At 48.2% G+C, this 26,612-nt stretch overlaps 2 protein-coding genes across 12 annotated transcripts in view; one reads left to right on the top strand and one right to left on the bottom strand.

The window, feature by feature from the left end:
* Window positions 1–18,266, top strand: part of LOC120046117 (calcium/calmodulin-dependent protein kinase type II subunit gamma-like) — a 52,101-nt gene extending 33,835 nt beyond the window's left edge. Inside the window, exons 9-23 of one of the 11 annotated variants that reach the window (XM_038991077.1) lie at window positions 831–925; window positions 1,281–1,403; window positions 2,877–2,960; window positions 6,640–6,682; window positions 7,951–8,010; window positions 10,361–10,401; window positions 12,029–12,112; window positions 13,028–13,066; window positions 13,174–13,219; window positions 13,476–13,556; window positions 14,427–14,576; window positions 14,742–14,817; window positions 14,910–15,004; window positions 15,093–15,329; window positions 15,752–18,266. In XM_038991077.1, coding sequence (XP_038847005.1) covers window positions 831–925; window positions 1,281–1,403; window positions 2,877–2,960; window positions 6,640–6,682; window positions 7,951–8,010; window positions 10,361–10,401; window positions 12,029–12,112; window positions 13,028–13,066; window positions 13,174–13,219; window positions 13,476–13,556; window positions 14,427–14,576; window positions 14,742–14,817; window positions 14,910–15,004; window positions 15,093–15,325 — 1,250 coding nt within the window. In that variant the 3' untranslated portion in view covers window positions 15,326–15,329; window positions 15,752–18,266. Of the gene's footprint in view, window positions 1–830; window positions 926–1,280; window positions 1,404–2,876; window positions 2,961–6,639; window positions 6,683–7,950; window positions 8,011–10,360; window positions 10,402–12,028; window positions 12,113–13,027; window positions 13,067–13,173; window positions 13,220–13,472; window positions 13,557–14,426; window positions 14,577–14,741; window positions 14,818–14,909; window positions 15,005–15,092; window positions 15,330–15,751 lie in introns of all 11 variants that reach the window. The other 10 variants (XM_038991076.1, XM_038991081.1, XM_038991080.1 and 7 more) reach the window with 10 other exon arrangements.
* A 3,528-nt stretch (window positions 18,267–21,794) lies between these two features.
* The window catches only part of LOC120045343 (neurotrypsin-like), a 7,717-nt gene continuing 2,899 nt past the window's right edge, over window positions 21,795–26,612 (bottom strand). Inside the window, exons 7-12 of the mRNA XM_038990223.1 lie at window positions 24,320–24,543; window positions 24,097–24,238; window positions 23,659–23,940; window positions 23,420–23,542; window positions 22,984–23,255; window positions 21,795–22,871 (exon numbers count right to left, since the gene is read on the bottom strand). Of these exons, the coding sequence (XP_038846151.1) occupies window positions 22,540–22,871; window positions 22,984–23,255; window positions 23,420–23,542; window positions 23,659–23,940; window positions 24,097–24,238; window positions 24,320–24,543 (1,375 nt within the window). The 3' untranslated portion in view covers window positions 21,795–22,539. The remainder of the gene's footprint in view (window positions 22,872–22,983; window positions 23,256–23,419; window positions 23,543–23,658; window positions 23,941–24,096; window positions 24,239–24,319; window positions 24,544–26,612) is intronic.

Below are 26,612 nucleotides of genomic sequence, written 5' to 3'. Positions count from 1 at the left end.
CTCTCTCTCTCTCTCTCTCTCTCTCTCTCTCTCTCTGGGTGTCTCTCTCTCTCTCTCTCTCTCTGGGTGTCTCTCTCTCTCTCTCTCTCTCGGGGTGTCTCTCTCTCTCTCTCTCTCTCGGGGTGTCTCTCTCTCTCTCTCTCGGGGTGTCTCTCTCTCTCTCTCTCTCCCTCTCGGGGTGTCTCTCTCTCTCTCTCTCGGGGTGTCTCTCTCTCTCTCTCTCGGGGTGTCTCTCTCTCTCTCGGGGTGTCTCTCTCTCTCTCTCTCTCTCTCGGGGTGTCTCTCTCTCTCTCTCTCGGGGTGTCTCTCTCTCTCTCGGGGTGTCTCTCTCTCTCTCTCGGGGTGTCTCTCTCTCTCTCTCTCTCGGGGTGTCTCTCTCTCTCTCGGGGTGTCTCTCTCTCTCTCTCTCGGGGTGTCTCTCTCTCTCTCGGGGTGTCTCTCTCTCTCTCTCTCGGGGTGTCTCTCTCTCTCTCTCTGGGTGTCTCTCTCTCTCTCTCGGGGTGTCTCTCTCTCTCGGGGTGTCTCTCTCTCTCTCTCGGGGTGTCTCTCTCTCTCTCTCGGGGTGTCTCTCTCTCTCTCTCTCTCTCGGGGTGTCTCTCTCTCTCTCGGGGTGTCTCTCTCTCTCTCTCTCGGGGTGTCTCTCTCTCTCTCGGGGTGTCTCTCTCTCTCTCGGGGTGTCTCTCTCTCTCTCGGGGTGTCTCTCTCTCTCTCGGGGTGTCTCTCTCTCTCTCGGGGTGTCTCTCTCTCTCTCGGGGTGTCTCTCTCTCTCTCTCGGGGTGTCTCTCTCTCTCTCTCGGGGTGTCTCTCTCTCTGTCTCTCTCTCTCTCTAGGTGTTATTCTGTATATCTTGTTGGTGGGCTATCCTCCATTCTGGGATGAAGACCAACACAAACTCTACCAGCAGATCAAGGCTGGGGCCTATGATGTGAGTTTGTGTGTGTATCTGTGTTTGGGTACTGTGCAAGGGTTGGCTGGACAGCTGGTGAATTTTTAATAGTGTCAGATTGAGAGCTGCACCCCAGCTATTGATCCTATCAGCCTCCTGACGCATTGCAGAGGTGTGTGTGTGTGAGGGGGTATCCTCTCCTCTCTTGTATTCAGGTTATATAGTTAATAAAGACTGGTACTGAGACATTCAAACACAGGTTAACATTCTGAATTGTAGGAAGACTGATTGTTTACATGATGTGAAACGTGAAGAAATACATTTGTTATGGACATGATGCAGATCATGGTCTTTTTTCTGTTCCTCTTCCTGCCTGCCTCTCTTCTCCTCCCAGTTTCCCTCTCCAGAGTGGGACACTGTTACTCCAGAGGCTAAGAACCTTATTAATCAGATGTTGACTATTAATCCTTCCAAGAGAATCACTGCTGATCAGGCTCTCAAACATCCATGGATCTGCGTAAGCACACACACACACACACACACACACACACACACACACACACACACACACACACACACAGTGACCGTGTCCAAAATCTGTCTTGCCTACTACTTACTATAACGACATACTGTGTACAACATTTTAGACTCACCCATACTGAGAATATATAATCTAATACTAGACTCCCCCATACTGAGAATATATAATCTAATACTAGACTCTCCCATACTGAGAATGTATAATCTAATACTAGACTCTCCCATACTGAGAATGTATAATCTAATACTAGACTCTCCCATACTGAGAATGTATAATCTAATACTAGACTCTCCCATACTGAGAATGTATAATCTAATACTAGACTCTCCCCATACTGAGAATGTATAATCTAATACTAGACTCTCCCCATACTGAGAATGTATAATCTAATACTAGACTCTCCCCATACTGAGAATGTATAATCTAATACTAGACTCCCCCATACTGAGAATGTATAATCTAATACTAGACTCCCCCATACTGAGAATGTATAATCTAATACTAGACTCCCCCATACTGGGAATGTATAATCTAATACTAGACTCCCCCATACTGAGAATGTATAATCTATTACTAGACTCCCCCATACTGAGAATGTATAATCTAATACTGGACTCTCCCATACTGAGAATGTATAATCTATTACTAGACTCCCCCATACTGAGAATGTATAATCTAATACTAGACTCCCACCATACTGAGAATGTATAATCTAATACTAGACTCTCCCATACTGAGAATGTATAATCTATTACTATACTCACCCATACTGAGAATGTATAATCTAATACTAGACTCCCCCATACTGAGAATGTATAATCTAATACTACTAATTCTGATTGGCTCGGCCTGGCTGCCTAGTGAGTGGGCCCAGGCCCACCCATGACTGCACTCCTGCCCAGTCATGTGAAATCCATAGATTAGGGCCTAATGAATTCATTTCAATTGACAGATTTCCTTATATGAACTGCAACTCAGTAAAATCTTAGAAATTGTTGCATTTATATTTTCGGACGTTATAGACGTAAAGCTGGAATAAGTATGACATTCTGGCATTTAGGCAGACTGAATTTGAGACATTTCACCTAATATATAAAACCTATTTTTGCATACTAAAAAAAGCCTACTATCTAGAAATTAAGTACAGGTATTCGGACATGGACTCATACATACATACATACATACATACATACATACACACACACACACATACACACATACATACATACATACATACATACATACACACACACACACACACACACACACACACACACACACACACACACACACACACACACACACACACACACACATACATACATACATACATACATACATACATACATACATACATACATACATACATACATACATACATACATACATACTCTCACACACACACAGTTTTGTATAGTGTTTGATACTTGTCTCTGTCCCCTGCTATAGCAACGTTCCACCGTGGCGTCTATGATCCACAGACAGGAGACAGTGGAATGTCTGCGCAAGTTCAACGCTCGGAGGAAACTCAAGGTACACTACTGCTGCTACCTCCTACACCTCCCTTCATCCTCTCCCACCTCCTCCTCCTCCCTATATACCTCCCTCCTAGACCACCAACACCTCCCTATATACCTCCCTCCTAGACCACCACCTCCTCCCTATATACCTCCCTCCTAGACCACCTCCTCCTCTCTATATACCTCCCTCCTAGACCACCACCTCCTCCCTATATACCTCCCTCCTAGACCACCACCTCCTCCCTATATACCTCCCTCCTAGACCATCTCCTCCTCCCTATATACCTCCCTCCTAGACCACCTCCCTATATACCTCCCTCCTAGACCACCTCCCTATATACCTCCCTCCTAGACCTCCTCCTCCTCCCTATATACCTCCCTCCTAGGCCACCTCCTCCTCCCTATATACCTCCCTCCTAGACCACCTCCTCCTCCCTATATACCTCCCTCCTAGACCTCCTCCTCCTCCCTATATACCTCCCTCCTAGGCCACCTCCTCCTCCCTATATACCTCCCTCCTAGACCACCTCCTCCTCCCTATATACCTCCCTCCTAGAACACCTCCCTATATACCTCCCTCCTAGACCACCTCCCTATATACCTCCCTCCTAGGCCACCTCCCTATATACCTCCCTCCTAGAACACCTCCCTATATACCTCCCTCCTAGACCACCTCCCTATATACCTCCCTCCTAGACCACCTCCCTATATACCTCCCTCCTAGACCACCTCCCTATATACCTCCCTCCTAGACCACCTCCTCCTCTCTATATACCTCCCTCCTAGACCACCTCCTCCTCCCTATATACCTCCCTCCTAGACCACCTCCTCCTCTCTATATACCTCCCTCCTAGACCACCTCCCTATATACCTCCCTCCTAGACCACCTCCCTATATACCTCCCTCCTAGACCACCTCCCTATATACCTCCCTCCTAGACCACCTCCTCCTCCCTATATACCTCCCTCCTAGACCACCTCCTCCTCCCTATATACCTCCCTCCTAGAACACCTCCCTATATACCTCCCTCCTAGACCACCTCCCTATATACCTCCCTCCTAGACCACCTCCCTATATACCTCCCTCCTAGACCACCTCCCTATATACCTCCCTCCTAGACCATCTCCTCCTCCCTATATACCTCCCTCCTAGACCACCTCCCTATATACCTCCCTCCTAGACCACCTCCCTATATACCTCCCTCCTAGACCATCTCCACCTCCCTATATACCTCCCTCCTAGAACACCTCCCTATATACCTCCCTCCTAGACCACCTCCCTCCTAGACCACCTCCCTATATACCTCCCTCCTAGACCACCTCCCTATATACCTCCCTCCTAGACCACCTCCCTATATACCTCCCTCCTAGACCATCTCCACCTCCCTATATACCTCCCTCCTAGAACACCTCCCTATATACCTCCCTCCTAGACCACCTCCCTATATACCTCCCTCCTAGACCACCTCCCTATATACCTCCCTCCTAGACCACCTCCCTATATACCTCCCTCCTAGACCACCTCCTCCTCCCTATATACCTCCCTCCTAGACCACCTCCCTATATACCTCCCTCCTAGACCACCTCCCTATATACCTCCCTCCTAGACCACCTCCCTATATACCTCCCTCCTAGGCCTCCTCCCTATATACCTCCCTCCTAGACCATCTCCTCCTCCCTATATACCTCCCTCCTAGACCACCTCCTCCTCCCTATATACCTCCCTCCTAGACCACCTCCTCCTCCCTATATACCTCCCTCCTAGACCACCTCCTCCTCCCTATATACCTCCCTCCTAGACCACCTCCTCCTCCCTATATACCTCCCTCCTAGACCACCACCTCCTCCCTATATACCTCCCTCCTAGAACACCTCAATATATACCTCCCTCCTAGAACACCTCCCTATATACCTCCCTCCTAGAACACCTCCCTATATACCTCCCTCCTAGACCACCTCCCTATATACCTCCCTCCTAGACCACCTCCCTATATACCTCCCTCCTAGACCACCTCCCTATATACCTCCCTCCTAGACCACCTCCCTATATACCTCCCTCCTAGACCACCTCCCTATATACCTCCCTCCTAGACCACCTCCCTATATACCTCCCTCCTAGACCACCTCCCTATATACCTCCCTCCTAGACCACCTCCCTATATACCTCCCTCCTAGACCACCTCCCTATATACCTCCCTCCTAGACCTCCTCCTCCTCCCTATATACCTCCCTCCTAGACCTCCTCCTCCTCCCTATATACCTCCCTCCTAGACCAACATCTCCTCCCTATATACCTCCCTCCTAGACCTCCTCCTCCTCCCTATATACCTCCCTCCTAGACCAACACCTCCTCCCTATATACCTCCCTCCTAGACCAACACCTCCTCCCTATATACCTCCCTCCTAGACCACCACCTCCTCCCTATATACCTCCCTCCTAGAACACCTCCCTATATACCTCCCTCCTAGAACACCTCCCTATATACCTCCCTCCTAGACCTCCTCCTCCTCCCTATATACCTCCCTCCTAGACCACCACCTCCTCCCTATATACCTCCCTCCTAGACCAACACCTCCTCCCTATATACCTCCCTCCTAGACCTCCTCCTCCTCCCTATATACCTCCCTCCTAGACCAACACCTCCTCCCTATATACCTCCCTCCTAGACCAACACCTCCTCCCTATATACCTCCCTCCTAGACCTCCTCCCTATATACCTCCCTCCTAGACCATCTCCTCCTCCCTATATACCTCCCTCCTAGACCACCACCTCCTCCCTATATACCTCCCTCCTAGACCACCTCCTCCTCCCTATATACCTCCCTCCTAGACCACCACCTCCTCCCTATATACCTCCCTCCTAGACCATCTCCTCCTCCCTATATACCTTCCTCCTAGACCATCTCCTCCTCCCTATATACCTCCCTCCTAGACCATCTCCTCCTCCCTATATACCTCCCTCCTAGACCACCTCCCTATATACCTCCCTCCTAGACCACCTCCCTATATACCTCCCTCCTAGACCATCTCCCTATATACCTCCCTCCTAGACCACCTCCCTATATACCTCCCTCCTAGACCATCTCCTCCTCTCTATAGACCTCCCTCCTAGACCACCTCCCTATATACCTCCCTCCTAGACCATCTCCTCCTCTCTATAGACCTCCCTCCTAGACCACCTCCTCCTCTCTATAGACCTCCCTCCTAGACCACCTCCCTATAGACCTCCCTCCTAGACCACCTCCCTATAGACCTCCCTCCTAGACCATCTCCTCCTCCCTATATACCTCCCTCCTAGACCACCTCCCTATAGACCTCCCTCCTAGACCATCTCCTCCTCCCTATAGACCTCCCTCCTAGACCACCTCCTCCTCTCTATAAACCACCACCCTATATACCTCCCCTCTAGACCACATTTTTACCAATATGTTATTGAACACATTTCTGGATGTGGAAATACAGAAATGGTGTCAGCATAATTTTATTTTCATATATTTTGGAGTAGAATGTCCTTTTAAGAAGTCACCAGAACTGAGCTTCTCATTCCTTCTACATAAAACCAACGGGGCTGGAATTGGTCAAACTCGCAGTTTAATACATGTACAAAGTGATCCTCTTTCCCCTACCCTACCTCCCCCCTCATGCGATCATATCTCTTCATTACTTATCCCTTCTCTCTCTCTCTCTCCTAGGGAGCGATCCTCACCACCATGCTGGTGTCCAGAAACTTCTCAGGTGGGTGTGTCTCCTCCCTCGCTCCAGTTACAGACTGAGGGAGGAGGACAGAGGGCTCTACTCTCCCTCCTCCCTGGAGTCTACCTAATGTAGGTTTTTAGGCCGAGAGGAGGAGTGTGTGAGTGTGTTTTCAGAACACAAATTCTGAAGGAGAAGAGTAGGTGAAAGGTGGTGCCATAAGGGGTCAGTACTAGGTGCTAGGAGGAGGTGCCATATGGTGTCAGTACTAGGAGGTGCTAGGAGGTGCCATATGGTGTCAGTACTAGGAGGAGGTGCCATATGGTGTCAGTACTAGGAGGAGGTGCCATATGGTGTCAGTACTAGGAGGAGGTGCCATATGGTGTCAGTACTAGGAGGAGGTGCCATATGGTGTCAGTACTAGGAGGAGATGCCATATGGTGTCAGTACTAGGAGGAGGTGCCATATGGTGTCAGTACTAGGAGGTGGTGCCATATGGTGTCAGTACTAGGAGGTGCTAGGAGGAGGTGCCATATGGTGTCAGTACTAGGAGGTGCCATATGGTGTCAGTGATAGGAGGTGCTAGGATGAGGTGTCAGTACTAGGAGGTGCCATATGGTGTCAGTACTAGGAGGTGCTAGCAGGAGGTGCCATATGGTGTCAGTACTAGGTGCTAGCAGGAGGTGCCATATGGTGTCAGTACTAGGAGGTGCCATATGGTGTCAGTACTAGGAGGTGCTAGGAGGAGGTGCCATAAGGTGTCAGTCCTAGGAGGAGGTGCCATAAGGTGTCAGTCCTAGGAGGAGGTGCCGTAAGGTGTCAGTCCTAGGAGAAGGTGCCATAAGGTTTCAGTACAAGGAGGTGCCAGTGCTAGGAGGATGTACCATTAGGTGTCAGTACAAGGAGGTGCCGTAAGGTGTCAGTACAAGGAGGTGCTAGGAGGAGGTGCCATTCTAGAATGTAATATTTCCAGCAGTACTATGTGTTTACATCTATGTCTCTAACTCTTTTCTCCCTCTCCTTGTCGGCTCTGGAGTGTGTCTCAGTACTAGGAGGTGTACTGTGTGTGGTTTGACAGAGGACAGGCTCTACTTTCTCTCCTTTACTAGCTAAGATGATTAGAGGTTAAGACCTGGCCCTAAAGGACGGGGGGTTATTACGTCCTAGATGGCATCCTACTCCTCGTATAGTGCACTACTTGTGGCTACTATATGGAGAATAGGGTGTCATTTGTGATTGGTCACTGTATTTGGGTTAGGCCAGCCCAGATTTGCATAGCTCCTCCCAATTTGAGTATTTCTGTCCAATAGTGGGCCGGCAGCATACCAACCCTGCTGCTGTGTCCTCCACCGCCTCGCTGGCACAGGAAGGTACGTCACAGAGACACGCCCTCTTACTTCCTCTACACACACTTCCGGCTTCATGTTTAAGCCCCTCCCACATCATACTAAAAGGAAGCGCCATGGTTTCTTTAACTTCTGAAGGGGTCGGCAGGTTATCTAGACCCCTTTCTCCTGCATGCAGCTCACGCTAGCCACACACACACACACACACACACACACACACACACACGAGAGTACGATATGGATGTTTTTAAGGATGATGCTAATACCATGTACACAGGCTAAATACATGTAAAACTACACATAGTCTGTCAACAATACCACTCAACCTCATATCATCAGAAAGCATCAAATTCATCAGTATATCAACCCCCCTCCCCACCTTCGTCCTGTGGTCACGGCCATGAGGGGGTTGAGGGGGGAGGGATTGGTGGGGGGGGCGTGTATCTGTGGCGACTGACTGACTGGAGGATGGACAGGAGCGGGAGAGGCACGCTGCCATCGTCTGACCTGGGGGGGGAACTAAGGTCGGCGATCCCATGTGGACTAGGAAACGGTACACGGTTTCTGAAAGGGTTGGATGGATAGGTGTAAGCAATATGGAAAAAATTATATCCAGCCAATCATAGTGGAGCTACTAACATAATATTTACACCTATCAAATCCTTTCATATCTATAGGGGTTTCTAGAAGGTAGGGTTATAGTAGAGTGTTGAAGCGATAACAAGGGGCGGGAGTTAGTGTCTCCCCTGAGCGTGCGATTGGTGCTCTAGGGTTCCGCATGAGGGTGATTGACAGAAGCGTATGATAGAGCCCTTCAATCACAGGGCTCTCCTCTGAGAGCGGACCAATCGCCTGCCAGTAAGTCCTGATGACGGATGACATCGCCCCAGTAAAAGGCATCTGCAGCCTAGCCTCCCCGCCATCACGTCACTGCTTGCCCCCTCCCCTCTGTGGTGAATGGCTGAGGCGGACTTTGCTCTCTGCTTATGATGCGCTCTCTTCCCCAATCACATCGTCACACTGTAGCACAGGAAAGTGTGACGAATTGCAGTCAATACAATATTTCAAGCGGGAACAATGTGGCTGTGTTACCTTGCTGCATGTGAACTTGTATTCCTTATACACTCCGTTTACCCTTCTCCCTGAAGTGTGCACTCGTTCACTTCCCCTCCTAGGTGTAAAAGGATTGGACTGGTTTGAGTGCACACTTGAGGAAGGACGGGGAGAAACGGGATAGCAGCCATTGGTTGATGCAGTGAAACGTAGTCTGTAATGTAGTTGACCTGGAACTCGACCGATACGTCCGACCGCGATCATTTGGAAGAAGTTGGGGCAGGGTGCATGTTGAGGGTGTTGGAACGGCTTCCGTGCTGGCCCGCCCGGTGGGCAGCTGGGTTGAAGACGTGGCAGGGCTGCATGTTGAGGGTGTTTGAACGGCTTCCGTGCTAGCCCGCCCGGTGGGCAGCTGGGTTGAAGACGTGGCAGGGCTGCATGTTGAGGGTGTTTGAACGGCTTCCGTGCTAGCCCGCCCGGTGGGCAGCTGGGTTGAAGACGTGGCAGGGCTGCATGGTTAGCCAGTCGGGGCCAGGGCTGCTGTGTGTTGAATGGTAGGTATGCACCTTGGGAACTGTAGATGACGTGGATGCTGCATGGTTGGTCCGTTGTTTATTCCAGCCGTTCCTCTGCATGATGTAAAGCGCATGGCGTGGAACGGCTCTGATCAAGGCTCCAACCCCGAGTCTGAGCATGCTCAGTCTGCTCCGCCCGCCGCTCCACTAGGGAGCCACACTGTCCATGTAACAGCCAATACCACAGCACAGTAAGAACACACGCACAGCAGTGCACAAACCACCACCGACAACTAAAGGATGCCCACTGCCTTAAACATGTCTCTAACGGAAGGTAAGCATCCCCAAGACGATGCATGCAGCCCATAATTGTGTGTGTTTCAGTAACACGTTAAAAACAGTGACAACAGCAGCAGGATGGATGTCTGACTGACTGGAGCCTCCTAAAGGAAATCAGTAGTTTACGTTAACATCCACCTGTCTCTGCTATAGCTCTCCCTGAAGTGTACACTTGTTCACTCCCCTTTGTGGATGAAGAATGAGTAGACTGACTTGGGTGTCATGAATAGTGTTGAAAATACCCTTTAGTCAATGTTCACAACAATCCAATGCTTTTCAATCCATGAAGGGAGGGTGTTGCAGGGAGCTGGTGTTGCAGGGAGCTGGTATATGGAATCACACTGCAGTCTAGGGGTGGTTGTGTTGCTTGACGGATGTTACATCCTGTGGGGACCAGGTTGAACAGGAGAGAGTGAGGTGACAGGAGAGATGTTTCAGCTCTTCTATTGCTTTCTCTCTCTTTACAGCATGCAAAAGTTTACTTAACAAAAAGGCGGATGCTGCTAAGGTAAGGAGTTAAATCTGATGTCGTACAGCTAGCTGTCACACTCTCTCTCTCTCTGCCACTCTACCCATCTCTCTCTGCCTCTCTCTCTCTCTCTCTCTCTCTCTCTCTCTGCCACTCTACCCATCTCTCTCTCTCTCTCTCTCTCTCTCTCTCTCTCTCTGTCTCTGTCTCTGTCTCTGTCTCTGTCTCTGTCTCTCTCTCTCTCTCTCTGCCACTCTACCCATCTCTCTCTCTGTCTCTCTCTCTCTCTGCCACTCTACCCATCTCTCTCTCTGCCTCTCTCTCTCTCTGCCACTCTACCCATCTCTCTCTCTGCCTCTCTCTCTCTCTGCCACTCTACCCATCTCTCTCTCTGCCACTTCCTCTCTCTCTCTCTCTCTCTCTGTCTCACTCTACCCATCTCTCTCTACCCATCTCTCTCTCTGCCACTTCCTCTCTGTCTCTCTCTCTCTCTGCCACTCTACCCATCTCTCTCTACCCATCTCTCTCTCTGCCACTACCCCCCTCTCTCTCTCTGCCTCTCTTTCTCTCTCTCTCTCTCTGCCTCTCTCTCTTTCGCTCTCTCTCTTAGCCTCTCTGCCTCGTTCTCTCTCTGCCTCGTTCTCTCTCTCTGCCTCGTTCTCTCTCTCTGCCTCGTTCTCTCTCTCTGCCTCGTTCTCTCTCTCTGCCTCGTTCTCTCTCTCTCTCTCTCTCTCTCTCTCTCTCTCTCTCTCTCTCTCTCTCTCTCTCTCTCTCTCTCTCTCTCTCTCTCTCTCTCTCTCTCTCTCTCTCTCTCTCTCTCTCTCTCTCTCTCTCTCTCTCTCTCTCTCTCTCTCTCTCTCTCTCTCTCTCTCTCTCTCTCTCTCTCTCTCTCTCTCTCTCTCTCTCTCTCTCTCTCTCTCTCTCTCTCTCTCTCTCTCTCTCTCTCTCTCTCTCTCTCTCTCTCTCTCTCTCTCTCTCTCTCTCTCTCTCTCTCTCTCTCTCTCTCTCTCTCTCTCTCTCTCTCTCTCTCTCTATATATATATATATATATATATATATATATATATATATATATATATATATATATATATATATACAGTAATCCCTCGTTTATCGCGGGGGTTACGTTCCGAAAATGACCCGCGATAAGTGAAATCCGCGAAATAGAAAACTTTTTTTTTTTTTACAATTAGCAACTATTACATGTATACAAATACAGTGACTCACGTGTAGGCCGTTTCGTCGACATTATGGGTTTAGGAGATGTTCGAAATTACAAGATAATTTGGCCAACTTAATGTAAATTTGCCAAGCTGTTTTATGTACGTACACAACTGCACGAGACGACAAAATGATAGCACAATTCGTAGCATGTTTTGATACAAGAAGCGGGAGTGAGTTTTTAGCGAATCAGAATGCAGAGCACAATGCACCAAAAAAAAAAAAAAAATGCATTATGAAAATCCGCGAAATAGCGAATCCGCGATAAGTGAACCGCGAAGTGGCGAGGGATCACTGTATATACACACACACACACATACCCTTCTGGCTCACAGGGGTGGTGAGGTGATTACTTGATTTAGTGGAGAACTACAGGCTGTATATGTAAAGAGGGAAATTAAGATTTTACTCTTTTCAGTTGAGTTTTGTTATTTGTGTGTCTCAGCCTACGACCAACAACAACAGTAAGAACAGCATAGTGAGTGCCATCAATGCCATGAAGGACAACAGCATGGCCGCCGCACAAATGGTACAGAACCTTAACCATCACCTCCTCTCTATGTTCCCCTCAGCCTCGTCTCCTCTCCTAGCACCCTAACCTCCTCCCCTGTTCCCTTCATCACAGTTTCCTCTCCTAGCACCCTAACCACCTCCGTTCCCCTCAGCCTCGTCTCCTCTCCTAGCACCCTAACCACCTCCGTTCCCCTCAGCCTCGTCTCCTCTCCTAGCACCCTAACCTCCTTTCCTCCCCGTTCCCTTCATCACGGTCTCCTCTCCTAGCACCCTAACCACCTCCGTTCCCCTCAGCCTCGTCTCCTCTCCTAGCACCCTAACCTCCTCTCCTCCCCTGTTCCCTTCATCACTGTCTCCTAGCACCCTAACCACCTCCGTTCCCCTCAGCCTCGTCTCCTCTCCTAGCACCCTAACCTCCTCTCCCCTGTTCCCTTCATCACTGTCTCCTAGCACCCTAACCACCTCCGTTCCCCTCAGCCTCGTCTCCTCTCCTAGCACCCTAACCTCCTCTCCTCCCCCGTTCCCTTCATCACGGTCTCCTCTCCTAGCACTCTAACCTCCTAGCAACTTAAAGTCCATGATCCCTCCCTAGCAACCTACCCTCCATACTGTTTACCCGTCTCTTCCTAGTGGTCCTAGTGGTCTTGTGTGTGTTGGAGTCTGAGTGTTTAAGGTTGGACCCTTCATGGACCTCTAACCCCTTCCTACTCCATCCTCCATCTTAATATCATCTCCAACCCCAGGCGTGTGTGTGTGTGTGTGTGTGTGTGTGTGTGTGTGTGTGTGTGTGTGTGTGTGTGTGTGTGTGTGTGTGTGTGTGTGTGTGTGTGTGTGTGTGTGTGTGTGTGTGTGTGTGTGTGTGTGTGTGTGTGTGTGTGTGTGTGTGTGTGTGTGTGTAACCAGACTTAACTCTATGCTCCCCTTCTCCCAGGAATCTCAAAATACACTGGTTGCTGCTGATGGGGTCAAGGTGAGGGTGTTGGTGTGCAGTTAGTGTGAGTCTGACTCGTATGTTGTTAACCTATGTGTTGTTAATCTCTCTCATCACTATCTCTCTATCACTATCTCTTTCTCCAGGGTTCTACAGAGAGTAGCAACACAAATGAGGATGAGGATATGAAAGGTAGTAAAATGACTCTCTTCCTCTCTTTGTGGTCTAACATATTGTTTCTGATAGGATGACCTGCCTGTGCTATATAGCTAGCTGTGTGTGTGTGTGTGTCTCACCCGTGTGTGTGTGTGTGTGTGTGTGTGTGTGTGTGTGTGTGTGTGTGTGTGTGTGTGTGTGTGTGTGTGTGTGTGTGTGACTCACCCGTGTGTGTGTGTACATGCGCATTATTTCGTGTGCCTGTCTGTCCGTGTGTGTTCTAATCTAGCAGACAGCGTTGTGATGATGAGTCAGGGAAGTGCTACAGACGAGATGCCCTCTCTTCTGACCTCGTCTGACAACTCGCCTGCCAGTAAGTGTTTTCACAGCAACCACAACCTTTTGTGGTCGTCCCAATGACCCCCACTCTTCCTCCCCCACGGTGCTGTCCTTCTCTCTCTCCTCCTCTCTCTTCCTCCCCCACGGTGCTGTCCTTCTCTCTCTCCTCCTCTCTCTTCCTCCCCCACGGTGCTGTCCTTCTCTCTCTCTCTCCTCCTCTCTCTTCCTCCCCCACGGTGCTGTCCTTCTCTCTCTCTCTCCTCCTCTCTCTTCCTCCCCCACGGTGCTGTCCTTCTCTCTCTCTCTCCTCCTCTCTCTTCCTCCCCCACGGTGCTGTCCTTCTCTCTCTCTCTCTCCTCCTCTCTCTTCCTCCCCCACGGTGCTGTCCTCTCTCTCTCTCCTCCTCTCTCTTCCTCCCCCACGGTGCTGTCCTTCTCTCTCTCTCTCTCCTCCTCTCTCTTCCTCCCCCACGGTGGTGTCCTTCTCTCTCTCTTCCTCCCCCACGGTGCTGTCCTCTCTCTCCTCCTCCTCTCTCAAAACACTGCTCTCCTGTTGGCCAGTGCTCTGACATGCTGTGATCCAATGGCAGGCCTCTGTTCTGCTTCTCAAATTGCTGATTGGAGAGCCATCCTTAATGTGTATCGTCAGTTTTCATAGAGAGAAGTGTGTTTCTGCAATGTGGAACGAAGGGACACGTAGTGTAAAATCATGATGCAGGAAGCAGATTTCTTCCTCGTCAGCTGAGCTGCTCAGAGCCCCCCCCCCCCCCCCCGTGTCTGTTTCAATGTCTTTTTCATGAACCAACATCCATCATTACTGTTCCTTCATGTCGTGTGTTCGAGTGGTTTGCATGTGTCTAACTGCATGCGTGTGTATGTGAGTGACCATGCGTTGTGTGTTCCAGCCGTTCCTCTGCATGATGTAAAGCGCATGGCGTGGAACGGCTCTGATCAAGGCTCCAACCCCGAGTCTGAGCATGCTCAGTCTGCTCCGCCCGCCGCTCCACTAGGGAGCAACAATGTCCCTGTAACAGCCAATACCACAGCACAGCACAGTAAGCACACACACACACAGAGAGAGAGATATACACACACTAGTATGGAGCTGTCAGGGAAAAAGTAGAGAGCGAGTAGAGCTATGGTGGCGGGTAAGATGTGAAGTAGTTCCTATTTAGCTAGATCGCTGAACTTCCATCTCTCTCTCTCTCTCCTCTCTCAAGCTCGTAAGCAGGAGATAATCAAGATAACTGAACAGCTGATTGAAGCCGTGAACAATGGAGACTTTGAGGCCTACACGTGAGTACAGCTACGTTGTTTCACACGGCTGATTAGTTACTAACATGAACCTAATGTTGTCGCTCTCGCTCTCTCTTCTCCTCTCTCATCAGGAGGATCTGTGATCCAGGTCTGACTTCCTTTGAGCCTGAAGCTCTGGGGAACCTGGTGGAGGGAATGGACTTCCACAAGTTCTACTTTGAAAACTGTGAGTCTCTTTCGCTATTTCATACACTTCTGAACATACAACGAACGAGTTCAGCAGAGATCCAAACATGTTTTATGTGTTCCTACAGTGCTGAGTAAGAACAGTAAGCCTGTCCACACCACCCTGCTGAACCCCCACGTTCATCTGATTGGAGAGGAGGCTGCCTGCATCGCCTACATCCGCCTTACACAATTCGTCGATGGCCAGGGCCGCCCCCGCTCCAGCCAATCGGAGGAGACTAGGGTGTGGCATCGCCGCGACAGCAAGTGGCTCAACGTTCACTTCCACTGCTCTGGTGCTCCGGCCGCACCGCTGCAGTGATCTGGTATGTACTCACACAAATAAACTGTGTGTGTGTATAACTAACCTTGTGGAGACACACAATTGATTCCCATTCGTATATATTACTGAACCTTAACCCCAAAACCTAAGCCTAACCTTTAGCCCCTAATCCTAATTCTATCCCTAACACTAATTTGAACCTTAATCCTAAACCCCTAGAAATACCCTTTTTCCTTGTGGGGACTAACAGAATGTCTCCTGTGGGTAACATTTTTGTTGGTTTCTTATGCTTGTGGGGACTTCTGGTCCCTTCTGGACTTCTGGACTTCTGGTCCCCACAAGTATAGTGAAACACGTCCACGTATATATACACACACTTTTTAGAACTTTCAAGGGATTAAAGGTTTGCTCCCATTCTCTCTCTTTTTTTGTCTTTCTTTCTCTCTCTGTTTCGATCTCCCTCAGGTGTCCAAACACTCCAGGCGGAGTGTGAGTTTTTTGGGGCGTGTTTTCGGCTAGTGTGTTTTGGGGGTGTGTCCTCTTTGTGGATTGGCCCATGCCAGGAGCCCGGCCGGGCAAGACTGCACCCTCTCTGCAACACCAACCAATTCCGTCTATCCTTTGATCCGCTGGGGGGCGGCCGAGTGTGGACTCCGCCCCTGTGGGAATGATGCATGCATCTGACGCCCAATAGGAGGGCTTGTCCTTTGACCTCTGACCCCTCCCACCCGGCAGCCATTTTGTCTCCCGTCCACGGCAGCCATTTTGAGATGATGAGAGGAGCGGGGGGAGGAAGGGTTAATGAACTTGTAATGCCAGATATGACAATGAGTTGTAAGTATACAGGATAATATATGACTAGTATCAGACAACACCCAACCCTACCAAGCATTTATATATACGTGGAATGAGAGGAGAATGTGTGTGATTTGATAGAGGTGACATGTTGGGTTTTGTAAATGGAGAATTCCCTATCAGAATTCTGAACGGAAGGACAGTCGGTTCGATCAGAAAGGATGTAATAACTTGATGTGAGGAAACACCAAAGTGTACAACTGTAGGCTTTTTACACGTTTCTGTGTTCTTTGCTGCTTTAGTTTTTTTGAGAGAAGGGAAGGTAGGGGGGTGCATTCGAGAGCGATTTTGTTTCTGTTGTGTTTTTAGCCTTGTGTTTACGTTGCGTTTCTGTGGACTGTGTCTGAGTCTGTTTGAGACAAATTGTAAGTGACTGCGTTTTAAAAGGGGTTTTATTGTAAAAGTGAAGCTGCAATGTGTACTGTCTGTTTTATCTGTCTGCAGTGGGAGAGAGGGACTTTTGGGAAAAGGCGTCTGCATTTTGCATGTTTTCTCTCGCTCTCTCCCTTTCCTCACCCCTCCCCTCTCCGTTTCACTCTCCCACCCTCTGGCTGTGTTTTAGATGGTGTGTGTGTGTGTGTATATAAGTCTAAGAGACTCATTCAGAGTGCACGACAAAGGGGTGAACACCATCTGGTCACACACACCAGCCGTAGTCCCATGGCCGTGTTCCTGACCCCATTTTGACATAACCTCTGACGTCTACATGTGGTTGACACCGTGTGACGATCAACAAGGCGCTCACACGTCAACACATGCACGCCTCCCGTCCAAGTTCTCACTCTATCTTCACGTCCTGAGCCTCCAGTCTCACACGTTCTGTGTAAATGCATATCGTGAACACACTTGCTCACACCTACACACTCTGTGGTGTGTCAGGCGTTGTAACATATCTTCACCGCTGCACCGTCTCCATGGTGAAACTCCGGTAGTGTGTTTTCATCCGTTCTTTGTGCGGTGTCCCTCCATTAGTAACAGTGTCCTTCATTCTCCCCATTTGTAGAGCGGTGTCCCTCCATTAGTAACAGTGTCCTTCATTCTCCCCATTTGTAGAGCGGTGTCCCTCCATTAGTAACAGTGTCCTTCATTCTCCCCATTTGTAGAGCGGTGTCCCTCCATTAGTAACAGTGTCCTTCATTCTCCCCATTTGTAGAGCGGTGTCCCTCCATTAGTAACAGTGTCCTTCATTCTCCCCATTTTGTCGAGCGGTGTCTGTTTCTCTGTTTGAATGTCTCTCTCTCTCTGTGTCTGTCTGTCTCCTGGTTTGGGTTTTGTTGACAATGTTTTTGTTTACTGTTTGCTGTTTGGAAAGTTCTGCACTCTATATATATCTCACACACACACACACACTAAAGTTACACCCAACTATTTAACTGATCAGACTAGCTGGTTATAATATCACAGGGAAGGAAGGGACTTAATCAAGATCAGTTGTTGAGGATAGAAATCTGTTACACACACATACACACACAGACAGGAAAAAGGGAATAGAGGGTGAACGTGGAGACAACATAATCAATTAAAATTAATAGTAAATGTATTCATTTAATTTCACCCCCTCAGTGGTATTTCAGTCCTTATATTGGCCATTCAGGTGAGAGAAGAGCAGTAGAGAGTTCAGAGATCACATAATAATTTGTGGAATTAAACCAGAAAGATGTATGCATGTTTTCAGTTTAAGCATCTCCACTGTGCACCTACCTGAACTAGGGTAGAGGATAGGGTATATACTAACGATATCATATTTGCATCTTTTGAAATAAAAATGAAAAACCCTCCTCCATCCAGAATATTGAATAGGTGACATGAGATTAAAAAAATATTTAAAAAAATAAATAAAAAGACTATTTAATTACAAAAAGGATTGCGGAGCCTTAGCTTGGTATAAAGCTCATTGTCAGTACTCTCCCTGCGTTGTGATGTTAACCTGTCGGCCTGCGCTTTCTTTCCCCAGCAGTCGTTGGATGCTGGAGGTTTTTTTTTTTGCATGATCATGATGTACGGTAAAATAAAACCATGAATTGAGGACGATCACGTGTTTGTCTCAATATTACTAGGTCCTTTATCATAGCTTTGTTATTCAACTTGGATCTTGAAAGTATTTAATAAAAATATTTCAGCACCGTTTTGTGTGTCTCTTTTCATGTCCGAAACAAACAGTTTAACCAGTGTTCCAATGTCCTGCTAGCCCTTAGAATGTGTGTCCTGTACACTACTTCCAGTGGAGGCTGGTGGGAGGAGCTATAGGAGGATGGGCTCATAATTTCTGGAATGGAATTAATGGAACGGAGACAAACACGTGGTTTCCATATGATTGACGTGTTTTGATACCATTCCATTGCAGCAATAACAATGAGCCTGTCCTCCTGTAGCACCTCCCACCAGCCTCCACTGATTGCTTCATACTAATGATACTGCAGTGCGTGGTCTGATTAACATGGTCCTACTCTGCTACTGTAACTGTTCACCTGAATCTATTGATAGTGTGTCTGCCTTAGAAGTCTCAAGATTTCCAGTCATCTTGTGTTCTCATTAAAGGTGACACGGCGGTGTTATGTAGTCTGCACCTATTTAGGGCAGTATTGTTACCTTATTTAAGGCAGACTGTGTAACCTTATTGAAGGCGGACTGCGTACTTCCGCGTGTAACCTTATTTAAGGCGGACTGCGTACTCCCGTGAGTGTGTGTCAGATGTAGGACAAGTCTCTTGGTCCCGGTCTTCTCTGTGATTAATGAGGACACTGCTGCAGGTCAGCTTCTACACACACAATATCCACCACTGCCACACACGTTCATGCACACACACCCACACTAATACTGACTCACACACACATTCACTGACCTACTGTCACATGTCCAGCATGCTGTCCATCTATCTGGCCATCTGTCGCTCTCTCTTGTTCTCTACCCGTCTGTCTTCTCAAAGGTTACAGACATCATGTTGACTAGAACCAGGAATAAAAACCCTGAGCTCATTCTCAAGTCTTTCCTCAATTCCTTGTTTCTCTCCCTTCTTCTGCCCGCCTCCTCAAAATGTCAGAGGGACACCATTCTTCTCCAATCTTGTTACTTAGGGCTTGATTCAATCTGTGTTGTGTGACTTCAGCGCTAGAGCACGATTTAATTTTAAAGGCAATGTTCGCGCGTTCGTGGAGACAGCATTCACGTTAAATGCTGCGATCGGAAATGACCTTTTACATTTCAAGCTCGGAAATTCCGCAATACGGATTGAATTGAGCCCTAAGCTTACCTCTGATGTTTTGAGACCGAGGAGAGGGGAAACAAGGAAAACCCACTTGTAATGTCCTCGAATACTCTCCTCGCTTCCCTTTGATAGGTTGAGACAGAGACAGCCAGGGAGAGGATGAGAAATTTAAGGAAAGACTATTGAGAATTACCCCTGGTCTCCACCGGTGTCTTAAGTCCATTTATATTGTCAGTGCATCACATGGTCTGGTGCCCTGGGTTAAGATGTAGCGCTGAAGGAGTCACTAGAGAATAGCTTTATCTGAGGCCACAAGGTGTCCTCACAGCTTCATGCTGTAGATCAGCTTCAATAGACAACCTGTTCTTTCTGTCCGATTCGTGATTTTCAATGTATTTCTATGCTTCCCGTTCTTAAGATTTGTTTTTGTATCTTTTACTTTCAGTTTGGTACACCAGCTGAAAAAAAATGTCAGGGGTTTAGATGGTACAGTGATTCTCTACACTCTTGAGTGCTTGTTTAAAAAATATATATTTCAAAAATTCACTTTTAACCAAGTAGGCTAGTTGAGAACAAGTTGTCACGTCAACTAAAATTAGGCAAATTATTTGAATTTTAGCAACCAGGAAATGGCGGAGCGATTTCTACATATTGCACCTTTAATCAACATGTAGGCCTAAACACCGCACAACATTTAGTAATTTAGCAAACTTATCAAAGGTTCTTATCCAAACGGATTTACAATGAATGCATTCAACTGAAGTAGCACATTCAGGTCTGTGTCCACCTCAGTTTGTGGGGTTTTCCTGTAAGTTATGTGGGACTCCATCCAGCTGTGTAGCCATCATGTGAACTCTCCTGCTTATTCGCCTGAGCATTGAGCAGGCAGAGGCTTCATTCAACGCATTAGATAGCACCCCCCAGTGGCTGTGATGATGTAAATACAGCCATTAGAAACGACGCTCACTTACTGTGGTCATCAAGCCGCTGTTCTACAGTAATACTCCTCCATAAAGAACAGACAAAAAAAGACATTTATTTTGATGTGTTATAAAGACCAGACATTAGAGACCAGCACAATACCCTTCAATAGTCCATCGTGTTTCAGTACAGACCAGTCAGAGGAACACACAGATGTCTGTAAGACGGTTTTACATTTCTACTGAGTCAGACTCTTCACAGCTTCAAACAGACATGGTGAACTCTGTCTCGAATTCAATCAAACCCACAGAAGCATTGTTTATGCAGTGTCTGTGTTTACAAACTACTGTTTCCTATGCGCAAACACACACTGGCTACAGTATGCAATGTGGGTTTGGTGGAATATGTCCAGCTATGGAAATATTTACATTGATTTAGGACTCTAGTCAATCTGTATCGCTGAAGACTTACAGTAGAAATGTAAAGGTCATTTCCCATTGAGCCGACATATGCGGCGTTTACTGTGAACGCAGTCTCCGCTAACGTGGGAACATTGCCTTTAAATTTCAATCACGCTGTTACGCTGAACTTCCGCGATACGGATTGAATAAGAGGCCTTAGTATGACTGAACAGTTTTACTCAAACATGAAGTCACAAGGAGGAGTTGAATGTGATGATTATACATGACAAACCACATGTTACTGGATAGACAGGAGTCTCAAGAGGATAAAATAAGGAATAGGAGCATTTCCTGTTTGAGAGAAACAATTAGTTATGGAATACAAGAGGCTTCACCACACCTGATTGAGCCAGTTAGAAACAAATAAACTATCATCAGGGCCATACTGTATATGGAGCTGGTAGAAGTTCAACCTAACCACTGGTCCTGGGTCAGATCTTTTTGCATCCTCCCCACAGGAAGTTGGTGGCACCTTAATTGGGGAGGAGGGGCTTGTGCTAATGGCTGGAGCGGAATAAGTGGAATGGTATCAAACACATGGTTTCCATATGTTTGATGCCATATCATTTGGAGTTGGCTAATCTGATCCTAGATCTCGGGTTAGGGGCAACTTCTCCCTCAAGCGTAGGATAAATTATGCCTCTGAATATGACAACACCGTCTACTACTGAGGTCATAGAAAAACATTGAAATCAGACATTAATGAATGCAACACATAAACAATCAGAAGTATTTACACACAACGTTAACAACTAGAGCCATTCAGGGAGATCAGTAGAAAAAGATGAATACGATCCACCCCCTGGCTTTCCATGGCTTTGACAGGAGAGAGAAAAATAGAGTAGCATAGAATATCATTTTGTTTTTCATGATGTCGCAATGCCGTTGAGAGGCACAGCGTATGCCACAGCGCAGAATCCCTGGAGCAATTTGTTGGAGCAGTAGAGTCTTGCTGTAGGGCACAACGGCAGATGGTAGCTGGGAACTGACACCAACAACCTCAGGTTACTGGCCTAAACCTCAAGGCTAACTGCCGCCAAATGAAGAGTCCAGTTTTGAGCCCCCCCCAAGAAAGTCCAGTTTATTTGAAAGGAGACAGAAGAGCTTCTCCAGTTCACATGTGAAAGAAGCGACAGTCCCCTCCAAGGTAGATAGCATCTTCAGGAATACAAAAGTGATATTAGATATTCGAGAACAGCTTTTGAACAACAGCTTATATATTATTTTTTTACCACTGGTTAAAGAATAACAGATCATTCTGGACAGACTTCACATTCAAATAGGGCATCACAAGAAACTCAACCCCACTGTCAGAGAAGTGACTACCTAAAGCACGTCGTCTAGCTACACATCACTACAGCACCTCCCCTCCCAGACACACAGATGATACACACACAGATGGCACACATACATGAATGCACACACCCCATAGCTAGTGTAATACACATGCACACACACAAAAGTCTACATGGTCAGGGGTCAGAGGTCAGGGGGGCAGAGGAGGATCTCTTCTCGTTCTTCTTCTCTTGTATCTTTCCTCTTTCTCTCCCTCCTTTTCCAACATGTCCTCCTCTTCTTCCTCCATCATCATCTATCCTTCCTCTGATAGTCACATGACACGGCCGGTGAGCCAATGGCGTGTCCTGGATCAGACAAGAGTGTGTGTGTGTTTATTGTGAGTGTGTGTATGCAGATTTTGTATGTGTTCATTGTGATCGTGTGTGTGTGTGTGTGTGTGTGTATGTGTGTGTATATTTCTGTGCTGATCGTGTGTGTGTATGAATTGATCGTCAGTGTGTTTTTTCAACTCGTCATGATTGTGTGTGTGTGTATGTCCCGCTCCTGTGTGTGACTTCCTCGATCCAGCCCCCGAACCGGCTGACCCGTGTGTAGAGCGCCGGGGTTGAGGGGTCGCTGCAACCGTAACCCCCGGAGACGATCCCGGTCAACACCCATCGCCCTCCCTCCCCCTGGCATACCAGCCCACCGCCCCAGTTGCCCTGGCAACCGTTGTTCCCGTGGAGACGACGTGTGTCAGGGGGGCTGCCAGCGCACAGCGTGCCGTGGGAGGAGTAACCATCGCCATAACGCTTCTTACACTGCCATGACGTCAGGAGGGGTACCCAGGACTGGAGCACAGCATCTGAGGGGGAAGAGGATATGTACAGTAGGGAGGAATAACTTACTAACGTCTCAGCACTAAACCATATATCCTAAGAGGTTGTAGTTAAGAGGTAGTGGAAAGTGAGGCGTACCTGGGCCGTCCCAGCCAGCGGTAACCGCGGCAATGCAGGACAAGGGGGTCTTCCCCCCCGCAGCGTCCGGGGTGGGGAGGCAGGCTGCGTTAGTGTGGGGGTCAAAGGTCAAACAGTGATCCTTGGGGCTGGGCAGCCTCAGCAGGGCCAGGTCATGACCCCCAGGGCCCTGATCTGCTCTGAACTTTCTATGGACCACCACTCGCTCCGGGGTCAGAATTCGGTCAGAACCCCCCACGCGCACCACATACTGAGACGGGCCAATACCAAACCTTGGAGGGGGAGAGGGAGAGATAGCAGGTGTAAGTGTTTGGAAAACGGGGACATAAAATTGGATGGAAAGAAATGAAGGATGAAAAAGAAGACGTGAGCACTGAAAGTAGAAAAAAGAAATGACTAAAAAAAGGAAACGAGAAAGGAAAAGGAGAGGTCTCACCTGGTGAAGCAGTGAGCGGAGGCCAGGGCCCAGCAGGGAGAGATCAGAGTACCACTACAGATAGGATGGCCATCTTTCCCCTCAGAACCCAACCACACTGACACCTGCCATGGCCACAATGTCCTAGAGGAGAGGGGGAGGGGAGGGTAGAGTGTCTGTGTGTGGTGTGTCCGCGCGTTAACTTCTCATGAGGCGTGTGATATTCTGTGTATCTACGCTGTACGTAAAGCTTCTCTTACCTGAGTACATTCTCTCCTCCTCCTCCACTCTTCCTCTCGTTCCCTTCCTCCACAATCTTCCTCACTCCACAGGTGAGCTCACTTGACCTGGCCTGGCCCTCTGTTGCCCGGGGGGCGTGGTCACAGCTCACCCCTGCATCCTGTCTCCATCTGCAGCCGTCACGGCCCCGGCCCAGAGAAGGACACTCCCCCAAGAAGTCCTCCTTCCCGGTACACCTCACCTGGTCCAGGTGGACAGGACCCTTCCCCCGACCGAACCCAGCTGCTGCTACAGCATGACCACTGAGGGAGGAGGAGGAGGACAGGGAGAAAAGGAGAACAGGAAAAGGGGGAAGAGTGGGAGAGTGAAAGACAGAGATAAAGAGAGATATTACAAATGCTGTATTGATTGAAGCTACTCTTCAACACAAAGGTCTGAACACACACAGACACACTCACCTGTGGCCCAGCTGTCTGCAGACCACAGCAGCGTTCAGATCGTTCCAGCCTGAGTCACAGATACTCCCCCAGTCTCCATGGAGATAGACTTCCACACGACCTTCGTTATGGCTACCACCCCCAACCAGACGCAACAGAGGACCTGCAACACAAACATACTCGTACAAGCTAATGAAAAGGCCTGATGGTCGCTTGGCCGTATTGCTGACGGAGTAAGCCTCACCTGTGGCAGGTGCAACAGCCGGCACCTCATTGGTCTCTTCTTCTTTAGCTCCGGACCTGCATCGCACGCCCACATCCTCTCCATGGGAACAGTCGCTATGGCCCCAGGTGCCATGGCGACAGTCCAGCAGGGACGACTCCGTCCCCTCACAACGCACATCGTCCAACAGGATGATACCAGAACCCTCGCCGAACGCTCTGTCAGTCACCACCTCAGCATGCCCTCTAGAGGTAGAAGATGAAATGACATCAACTTAAAAAGGCACAATGTGTTAGTTGTTGATGTCTAAACGGTTTACGATGATGTCATATTACTGAGTCTACATTTAAACAGTGGGGCGGGCTTTCTGGTTACAGGAATCATCAACAAGACTCTTCCCAGTGTAATCCCTAGGGCTGTGGCGATCATGACATTTAGTCAACCGGTTATTGTCATGCCCAAGACTGCCGGTCTCACGGTAAATGACCTTTAATTAACATAGACAGTTAAGCGCCTCCGCGCATACAAGCCGCTGATGCAGACCTTTAGGAACATTTATATTTTTAAAAGTTGAATAAATCTATTTAATATATACTATCACAATAAATCCTTTATTTATTTTATTCAGGTCTAAAGAAACATTATGACATGAAGAAAATGTATTTCAGAGGAACAGAATATGAGTTGACCGACTGTATGTTATCTGGCTATGCTCCATGCCATAGGCACTGGGACACTGGGCTTGTTCATTTAGCTGATAAGATATGCTTATAAGTCCCGTGGCATTATTTTATATTATATGATTTTATAGTAAGAAGAATTTAATTGAACTTAACTTTCGGAGCAGAGGGAGCATATGAAGTGTCTACGTTGAGTGTAAAAGTGAACATTTGAAACAGGTCCTATATGCTATATTTACAGTTATTTGGTAACTTTAGTTGTGAACGATACAAACCTTATAATGTGTTAGAAATCAAAACATTTAACGTTTGTGCCGTGTGTAATATGCTGTAGGATATGTATTGTATAACGGCACAATAATTATATTAATTCAGATTTTGTTTTCGGGCTTGGGTTCATATATAGGCCTATGGGTATGCATAAACTCTAATATGTTCTGGGTGTTTAGAATTTTTCGTATTTGGTATTTTATTAGGATCCCCATTAGCTGTTGCGAAAGCAGCAGGCCATTAGGACCTGATGGAGGAACAATAGAGCCCTGAGAACCAGGCCATTAGGACCTGATGGAGGAACAATAGAGCACTGAGTACCAGGCCATTAGGACCTGATGGAGGAACAATAGAGCTCTGAGTACCAGGCCATTAGGACCTGATGGAGGAACAATAGAGCCCTGAGAACCAGGCCATTAGGACCTGATGGAGGGACAATAGAGCCCTGAGTACCAGGCCATTAGGACCTGATGGAGGGACAGTAGAGCACTGAGTATCAGGCCATTAGGACCTGATGGAGGAACAATAGAGCCCTGAGAACCAGGCCATTAGGACCTGATGGAGGGACAATAGAGCCCTGAGTACCAGGGCATTAGGACCTGATGCAGGGATAATAGAGCTCTGAGTACCAGGCCATTAGGACCTGATGGAGGGATAATAGAGCCCTGAGTACCAGTCCATTAGGACCTGATGGAGGGACAATAGAGCTCTGAGTACCAGGCCATTAGGACCTGATGGAGGGATAATAGAGCCCTGAGTACCAGGCCATTAGGACCTGATGGAGGGACAATAGAGCTCTGAGTACCAGGCCATTAGGACCTGATGGAGGGATAATAGAGCCCTGAGTACCAGGCCATTAGGACCTGATGGAGGGACAATAGAGCCCTGAGTACCAGGCCATTAAGGACCTGATGGAGAAACAATAGAGCTCTGAGTACCAGGCCATTAGGACCTGATGGAGGGATAATAGAGCCCTGAGTACCAGGCCATTAGGACCTGATGGAGGGATAATAGAGCCCTGAGTACCAGGCCATTAGGACCTGATGGAGAGACAATAGAGCTCTGAGTACCAGGCCATTAAGGACCTGATGGAGGAACAATAGAGCACTGAGTACCAGGCCATTAGGACCTGATGGAGGAACAATAGAGCTCTGAGTACCAGGCCATTAGGACCTGATGGAGGGACAATAGAGCCCTGAGTACCAGGCCATTAAGGACCTGATGGAGAAACAATAGAGCTCTGAGTACCAGGCCATTAGGACCTGATGGAGGGATAATAGAGCCCTGAGTACCAGGCCATTAGGACCTGATGGAGGGATAATAGAGCCCTGAGTACCAGGCCATTAGGACCTGATGGAGAGACA

Source organism: Salvelinus namaycush, chromosome 4 (assembly GCF_016432855.1).
Source record: "Salvelinus namaycush isolate Seneca chromosome 4, SaNama_1.0, whole genome shotgun sequence".
Classification (NCBI taxonomy): Eukaryota; Metazoa; Chordata; class Actinopteri; order Salmoniformes; family Salmonidae; genus Salvelinus; species Salvelinus namaycush.
Note: the sequence above shows the minus strand (reverse complement) of the source record. Positions and strands in the feature narration are given on the sequence as shown.